This window comes from Brassica oleracea, chromosome C9 (assembly GCF_000695525.1).
Source record: "Brassica oleracea var. oleracea cultivar TO1000 chromosome C9, BOL, whole genome shotgun sequence".
NCBI classification, from domain to species: Eukaryota; Viridiplantae; Streptophyta; class Magnoliopsida; order Brassicales; family Brassicaceae; genus Brassica; species Brassica oleracea.
Window position 1 is genome coordinate 163,484 of NC_027756.1, and position 8,999 is coordinate 172,482.

Consider the following 8,999-nt stretch of genomic DNA (forward strand, 5'->3'; position numbering starts at 1 on the left):
TTTATAATTTTTTAACACAAAATTATCTATTAAAAAGAAAAGTTAGTTATTTATAAAAATTAAGTTACTTTAAATTTTTTTAAAAAGAAAATTTCAACTATAATTCGTTTTTGTTTTTTAAGATTTTTATACAACTAATATATTTTCAATAAAAAATTATGTTTAGTTAATTATATATTGTGTCTTATACATACAAACATATATTCCTCATATTTACACATACTTGTGTATGATAAAAACGCCGTAACTAAAAAAAACTTGAGTTAGTTATTTATAAGAAATAAGTTACTTTAATTTTTTAAAAAGGAAAATTCCAACTATAATTCGTTTTTGTTTTTTAATATTTTTATACAACTAATATATTTTCAATAAAAATTATGTTTAGTTAATTATATATTGTGTCTTATACATACAAAGATATATTCATCATATTTACACATACTTATGTATGATAAAAACATCGTAACTAAAAAAAACTGTAATAAGGATGATAAATTGAATTGTTTAAAGAAATTAAAAGAAAATAGATAATATTTTTCTTGTCAATACTATTTTTGTGAAAATAATATGAGAAAGCATATTTTTGTGAAAATACTATTTTTGGTTTATATTTTTGTAGCATACATTTATCTCTTAAAAAAAGTTAGTTATTTATATGAAAATAATAATAGTACTTTTAAATTTTTATTTTTTTAGGTTTTTAAAAAGGAATATCACTTATTTTATAGTTAGTTTTTCTATTTGATTTTTTATTAAATAATTTCTTGTACTTGTAGGATTTTATAATTCGTTTTTATCTAATTTGTTTAAAAAAAATTAATATTTTCTCTTATAATATCTTTCTTTAGTATTTTTTAAATGAAAAATATACAAAATATTTTAAAAAGAAAAAAAATACTTTCAAATAGCTTTTACAATTATTCTTTGTTTATAGAATTTTCAAAAATTAAATTTACTATCATATATTTTTAAAAGATTATAAAAAGAACCATACAAATATAATTGTAAAAGGTTATGTAACAGTAATTTTCCTTTTCTTAACTCCTAAAAAGAATAATAAACTATATTATTGTAATAATTTTTCTTTTCTAGTGTCCCAAAAAATGTAATAATAATCTTTTTTTTTTAAATTCTAATAAAAGAGAATTGTAATATATTTTTGACACATGTCACAATCTTAATAAATTAATTGACACATGTCGCAATCATATTAATTAGCAATTTTGAAGAACCAAACTTTATATAATAAGATATTAAACAAATATATAGAGAAAAATCAGTTTAACAATGTACAAAACGTATATTTTTATCATATATAAAATAAGAATAGGTGAAAAGGGTATGTCTATCACAAGGTTTTCGCGTTCAGCCCCTTTCCAGAGTTATATACATATATTTGATGATGCTATTGCTACGTGTGTGATGATTTAGGGTTACCAATTTGCATAATAGTATGTATATAGTACTATATATGTGAAGCATATGTTCACATACATTATTTTATGTATTTATTATTTGCAGAGTATACAAGTCAGCTCCCTTTGACTTTCAAATCTCATGAATGCCATGACATCTAATCCTACTTGAGATTTGTGCATGCACATAATTCATCATGTTTTTTTTTGTCTACTGAACATAGTTTTTGTTAATATTCGAATTTCAACAATTTTGTTGGGGGTGTTAGAATGAAAATTGTTATATATATACTTTAAAACAGTTTAAAATAGTAAAAGTACAAAATGTAATCGGTCAGGCTATAAACAAAATGCACAAGAAACTATATTTCTTTCTTGTGGGACTAATCAATTCACTCTTTAAAACTTTCTTCACCATGCAATTAAAAAAAGAAGAAGCAAATTAGATCAGAAGAGTCACGAGTTGCTTACCAAAGTCCAGAAAAATAAAGAAAGCTGATAAACCAAAACGAGAAGATTAAAAATCACGTCTCCTTTTCTCTAGTATAACCTAAACTAAATCAAATTAATCGAGTGGTGAAAAAATCATGTTTTCAAGAAAACGTGATCGTTGGTTTACGATCACCTACAAAGTCAAACCTAAAATGTGTATTAGTACACGATGTAACCAAATACATTAATTATATCATGCAAACCCTAATGTCATTACCTAATCATACATGTGTTGAGCTCTTCTTACCCTTATTAAATGTGAATTAATAAAATAGATCAAAAGATTCTCGTTCTTTCTCCTACTTCTTCTTATTCTCATCTATCTTTTTCTGTGCCTTTAGGTTCTCAACTAATCTCATTTAATCTAGCACACAGAGAGACACACACAATATGGAGTATAATTATTAAAATATAGCTGTAAATTACATACATATAATGTATGTATATATAAATAATTAAGAGTCATTTAATGGATTCATCATTGAATGAGACTTCTCTTCTTCACCTTGCCCCCTCTCTTGTTATATACCTCAAACTTTTACCAATTCCTTGACTTCAAAATCTAATCAGTCATTAGTTGATCTCCACACCAATTAACCAAAACGAGTTTTTTTTTCAAGACGGCTAAATTTTCAAATCCCATTCAATTAGTATGCACTCTCTCAACCAGTCTCATTAATGAGGGTTGCTGCTTCTGACGGCTAGCAGTAAGAGTTTATTTCCTCCGCTTGTTTCTTCTTCTTAATGCCATCTTCTCTGTCTCTATAAATTTTCCCAAGAAAACCATATCCTTTTTATACTAAACCTTGATTTATCTCTCACCACCAGTTTTGGAAACACCATTCATCATTTCCGTGTCATTCAATCACAATCTCCTATAATTACTAGTTACTTCGGGAGAGAAATATCATCAGATATGGATGTATCCAATACGATGCTGCTTGTAGCGATCGCTGCAGCTTACTGGCTGTGGTTTAAGCGGATCTCACGTTGGCTAAAGGGTCCACGTGTCTGGCCGATATTGGGGAGTCTTCCGGGTCTGATCGAGCAGCGTGACCGTATGCACGACTGGATCACTGAGAACCTCCGTGCGTGTGGCGGAACGTATCAGACATGTATCTGCGCAGTGCCTTTCTTGGCAAAGAAGCAAGGTCTCGTGACGGTCACGGCCGATCCCAAGAACATTGAACACATGCTCAAGACCTGCTTCGATAACTACCCTAAAGGTCCTACGTGGCAAGCTGTTTTTCATGACTTCCTCGGCCAAGGCATCTTCAACTCCGACGGTGACACCTGGCTCTTCCAGCGCAAAACCGCCGCTCTTGAATTCACCACCAGGTAGATTCTTAAACCGGAGATTAATTACATTGCAGAATCCATGCATGTGCACGTAACGAATGATTTCATAACATACCATTTTCGTAATTCAATTAACCGGTTTAGTTAGTGGATTTGGTTCGGTATTATTATAAATAATATGAATTGTCGGCTAAATGTAATTGGCTTTGTGACGCATAGGACGCTGAGACAAGCCATGGGTAGGTGGGTAAACCGGGGAATCAAGCTCCGGTTCTGTCCAATTCTTGAAACGGCTCAGAACACATGCGAGCCGGTCGACCTCCAAGACTTGGTACTACGGCTCACATTCGACAACATATGCGGTTTAGCTTTCGGGAAAGACACTCGAACCTGTGCGCCGGGACTTCCCGAGAACGGCTTCGCTTCGGCTTTCGACCGAGCCACCGAAGCTTCTCTCCAGCGGTTTATTCTGCCGGAGTTTCTGTGGAGGATAAAGAAATGGCTTGGGCTCGGCTTAGAAGTGAGCTTGAACCGGAGCTTGGGAGAGATCGAGGGGTATTTAGACGCTGTCATTAACACACGTAAGCAAGAGCTGCTGAGTCAGCAAGAGAGCGGGGTCCAGGGACACGACGATCTCCTCTCCCGTTTCATGAAGAAGAAAGATCAGAAAGGGCAGTCGTACAGCGAGGGTTTCCTTCGACACGTGGCGCTTAATTTCATATTAGCCGGACGTGACACGTCATCAGTAGCGCTGAGCTGGTTCTTCTGGCTCGTGATGACGCATCCAACGGTGGAGGAGAAGATCGTCCGGGAGATATGCTCCGTTCTGATGGAGACACGTGGGAGCGACGTCTCGTCGTGGACGGAGGAGCCGTTAGGATTCGATGAGGTGGATCGATTGGTTTACCTGAAGGCGGCGCTCTCCGAGACGCTCAGGCTTTACCCGTCGGTGCCGGAGGACTCGAAGCACGTGGTGAACGACGATATTCTGCCGGACGGAACCTTCGTACCGGCGGGATCGTCGGTGACATACTCGATCTACGCGGCGGGGAGGATGAAGACGACGTGGGGAGAGGATTGCCTTGAGTTCAAGCCGGAGAGGTGGATCTCGCCGGAAGATGGAAAGTTCGTGAATCACGATCAGTACAGATTCGTGGCGTTCAACGCCGGACCGAGGATATGTCTGGGGAAAGATCTAGCGTATCTGCAGATGAAAACGATAGCTGCGGCGGTGTTACTCCGGCACAGGCTGACGGTGGCGCCGGGACATAAGGTGGAGCAGAAGATGTCGCTGACTTTGTTCATGAAGAAGGGACTTGTCGTGAACGTGCACAAGAGGAATTTGGAAGGGATCGTGAAGAGTCGCGTTAGCACGGAGATAAACGATGTCGTCGCGGCCGGCCTTAACGGGAAATGCAAAGGCGTCATTGGTGAAGGCGTCTCCTCCGTTAATGCGGCTGTGGCGGTTGCGGTGTAGACGTCGCGTCAGACAGCTATTCTGGTTAATAATAATATTTTCTATATACATACATTTACGTTTGGGTTTCGTGATTACGAAGAAGGGTGGTAAAAGTCGAAAGATATTGGTTTGGTTGTGTGTGATATGATATTTGTAAGGTAATAATACTACTTTCGTTTGTTTTTGTTTTCCTCTGTTGTAAAAGCTTTTACATTTTGACTGTTGTTCTGTTCTCCCCAACATATTGTAAGCTTTAAAAGAGTCCCAAAAATAAAATTAAAAAAAAATACATTTTCAACTTGTTGTTACCTTATGAAACAGAGCAGCGAACAACGTCGCATTTTGATCTAAAGCAGAGAAATAAAACAGATATTAAGCTTTCTTCACACCATTTTGCTGCAGCTAGTCGAGAACTTTCTCTCCGGTTGCGAACAAGTTCCAGACCAGAGTTCCAATCAAATACAGTCCAACTGCTACTTTGAACACATCGTCCCAAGAACCTATACATTTTATGAGGTAAAAATTGCAAGTTAAACCAGAAATTAAGAGCTATATATATATATAGTGAAATTTAAAGAAGCAAGATACATGCTCCACTTCGGATAATATTGTGCATAATCTCTGTCATTGGGAAGAATTGTGAAAATACAGTTTACCTCGTTGGAGGATGTAGCCAGTGGCTGCAGTGCCAAAGACACCAGCGAGGACTCCTGCTGTGTTTGAAAGTCCTAACAGTACACCCTGGAAGGATCCACGTCGACATAGTTATTGCAATGAAAACATATCATTTTCAAGTTTATAAGTGTTTGGTGAACTTAATGTTATCTCACAGCGTAGCGTGGGCCAATGTCTTGATGATTAGAGTAGAGACCCGACTGAGAGAACGCATCAGCGCCCTGTTGGGGACAACATAAGTCTTTATGTCAGAGCTGTATTTCCCTTTTGAATGGTTCTTAAGTGAGACATGTGTCAGACATTGCATTTATGTTATGTTCGATTTATAGTTGTACTCTTAGAAGAATAATCTTATGTCGGCAGCTGTACAAGTCCAAAAATGGCATCATAGCTTTAATACATAATAATAATACTATGGCTCTTTCGAATACCTGACTGCATGCCATGCAGAGAACAGCCATTGCTGGAGTTTTGACACGGCTCAGCTGAGTCAGGAAGAAGGCAGGACCCAGAAAACCAATTGATTGCATGATCTGACACACCATTGAATAGAGTTTTATGAGATTGAGAGCATCAGAGAACAAGTGTTGTGAAAATGCAAGAATGTATGTCTTGCCTTGCGAACGGATGTAATAGAAAGACCTCTGCTGACGAGAGTATCAGCAATCCAACCTCCAACATTAGCCAATACAGCCATTGTAAACCATGGTAAGACGCATAGCAGCCCTGACTCAGTCAGGTTGAACTTCAACACCTGGAACAATTGAAATGATCTTTTTTATTTGTTTGTAAAAAAAGCATTTAACCATATGTGAAGTTGGAGTACATGCCTGATTGTAATAAGTGGGCATCCATGTCAAGAGTATGAATGTTCCCCAATTATGGCAAAAGTGGGAGATAATGAGAGCCCAGACAGGGGGCTTAGACAGAATGAGCTTCCATGGAATGACGGTAACAGGTTCCCTTGGTTTGCTACCTCCGAGTATGATCTTCTTTTCTTCTTCACTTAGCTCAGGGTCATCCTTGGGAGAGCTATATGCCTGAGAGGAAGGAAACAAAAACAAAAGTGTTTAAAGGTTTTGTATGGATTATCCGAATCTTTGCTCTCATGTCATTGGAGAAGAAGAGTTCAGTTTCATACATATTTAAGCCAAAGCAGAAACCATATACTTCCAAGGGAGCCAAAGGAATAGAAAACAGATGGCCATCCGAACTTTTGGATAAGCATAGGAGAGAAACCAAGTCCAGTAACGGAACCGAGATACATGCCACTATAGACAAGTGCAAGCGATCTGCTTCTCTCTGAGACAGGGATCCATTTAGAAAGCATGTTGTTCATGGCAGGCATTGCAACACCCTAGAGGTATGAAAAAGTAGCCAGTGAGAACAATTGTACAGGTCTGAGCCCAACTATATTAGGAAGAGGCCAAACCTCGCCAATGCCCATGAAGGCCCGCACGACAAGTAGAAAGGGGAGACCGAGTTTGGCAGCAATAGGTGTCATAACGGTGGCGATGGACCACCAGACAACACCAAAACCTAAAACCAACTTCCCTCCATACTTATCTGCCCAGATACCTCCCAGAATCTATACTCAAGAGAGGATGAGCATGGTTCAGGCTAAAGGTTCTTTTGAGTTGTGTAAGAATATGACATGAGGGTATGAACAAGAACCTGAGTAAGTAAATAGCCCCAGAAGAAAGAGGACTGAATCAAGCCAACAGTAGCACTGTTCCAGTTATATTGTTGAGACATGGGAAGAATCGCAATGCTCATGTTCACCTGCCCACAAAGCCATCTATCTCATTAAGTAAAACAAAGCAGATAGTTAGAATAAGTAGTATAGACACTTACACGGTCCATATTGCAAAGAAGGAAGGAAGCAAAGCATAAGAGAACGATGACCCAGCGCCTAGGGAACTGCTGCCACCAAGGGGATGCTTTGTTTCGATTTCCTTGGACTAAAAGAGCTTCAGCAGATGACAGTGAGTCTACAACTTCTTCTGTGATATCGGACTCCTCTGATGATTTGTAGTAGGGACGAGATGTGTTTTTGTTACTGTTCTTAAACCTGATACCATGATGCTCCAAGTTTCCTGGTTGAAGGAAACATCCAAAACTTGTCATGTGTCCAGTGTCATGCTGTAAACTAGCTTGCAGAGATAAAATCTTCCTTGGTTGATGATTACGACACAATGCTACAATAAAAGAAGAATGAATTATTTAGCACAAATGTTTTTTTTTGATAAAGCAGAGGAGGAGTAAGGCATCAAAGCTTTGATTAGGACAAATACCAATTGCTCGGGGGATGATGACTCTGTTGGAAATATCTGCACCATATAAACCTAGTCTACCTCTTTCGTTTTGAACACCATTCCCTAATAAGAATAGAAAAAAAAAAAAGGTGAAGTTGAATATTCTTCACTCTTGAGAGTGGAAAATAAACACTAATGAAAATCGCTATCTATCTAGTACTCTCATGGTGTTCATTTAACAAGAACATTTGCTAACATAATCTGATAAACCCAATAATACGATCATTAATAACACCAAATGCACCAATGGCCATTCCATGCTAAACCATGAGAAGAAACAAAAACAAGGAGCTCGAGATACCTGAACCGACGAAGGAACCAAAGTTCCTGTTTGAAATCAAGCCACCGATAGCCATGCTCAGTCCCAAACAAATATAATAAACTGAAGGGAGAAGAAATCTTCAAGCTGCTTCTTCCATGGAAGGATAGCTAGCGGAGTAAACGAAGAAGAAGAAAGAGAGGTTTTCGAATAATCTTCGGACAAGAGAGAGAGAGAGAGAGAGTAGAGCCTTAATCGACTGACGAAGCGGGAAAGTCCACAGTGGCCATATGCGGAAGGAGAGGAAAGGGGGGTCGATAAAGTGACACGTGGCACGTCATCTTCTTCTCGTTCGAACCTCCGTTTGTTACGAATGTACCCCCATGTTGCCCAGACACTGATTGGTCGAAATCAGGGGTATTACTGGAAGCTAGAGTGGAAAATATCTGCGCCGTTACCGCCGAAGATGACCTCACTCACACACCTTCGGAAGCCGACAAAATACAAAGCAGGTAAGGTTGTCGAGGAACTTATTCTTACACGTATCCACTGGGCTTTATTTGGGCCTGCCATTTTATCATTATGCTGCTGTTGAATCTGTTTTGACGGCCTTTTTAGAAGATATTTGCCCCAGCTTGTAACTTAATTGAATTATTATCGTATATATTATGCTTTTCCAAGTTATAAACCTTTCTACTTAAAACACTTTGCTCTACAAAATATAGCTATGGTGGGGATATATGTATATGCGAGTACAATTATACCAATAAATGTTCAATCAAGCATATAATTTTTTTTCAATTAATTTAGTAAAACTTTATAATACTTCCTAAATCGATGGAATAACCACTATAAAATCACTATTTTCTTGAAAAACAGAGACAACAAAAGCTCCAAACCTCTTTGAACATCATCGTATGTTAGTACATGATGCAACTATGCATCAAAACAATATTGTCGTATTTTTGAAATTTTCTCAAAGTCTATGTGTTAAACAAACCCTTACGAAAATATTGAGTTTTTGGTAAATATTTTTATATACTGAAGCCTATAATCTTTAATGTTGTTTTAAAATTTATAAACAA

At 37.5% G+C, this 8,999-nt stretch overlaps 2 protein-coding genes across 2 annotated transcripts; one reads left to right on the forward strand and one right to left on the reverse strand.

Annotated features, from left to right (window-relative positions):
* Positions 1-2,407: 2,407 nt before the first annotated feature.
* On the forward strand, positions 2,408-4,963 carry LOC106318020 (cytochrome P450 86A2). The gene is made up of 2 exons (XM_013755851.1): positions 2,408-3,245; positions 3,426-4,963. Exons 1-2 carry the CDS (start codon positions 2,824-2,826, stop codon positions 4,681-4,683), a joined length of 1,680 nt encoding a protein of 559 aa, XP_013611305.1. The 5' UTR covers positions 2,408-2,823; the 3' UTR covers positions 4,684-4,963.
* Positions 4,867-8,298, reverse strand: LOC106318021 (ascorbate transporter, chloroplastic). The gene is made up of 12 exons (XM_013755852.1): positions 7,957-8,298; positions 7,635-7,718; positions 7,195-7,538; positions 7,015-7,122; positions 6,773-6,928; positions 6,482-6,697; positions 6,171-6,380; positions 5,957-6,094; positions 5,772-5,873; positions 5,496-5,561; positions 5,322-5,406; positions 4,867-5,165 (listed from the first exon to the last, which is right to left on the reverse strand). Exons 1-12 carry the CDS (start codon positions 8,009-8,011, stop codon positions 5,068-5,070), a joined length of 1,662 nt encoding a protein of 553 aa, XP_013611306.1. The 5' UTR covers positions 8,012-8,298; the 3' UTR covers positions 4,867-5,067.
* Between the last annotated feature and the right edge of the window lie 701 nt (positions 8,299-8,999).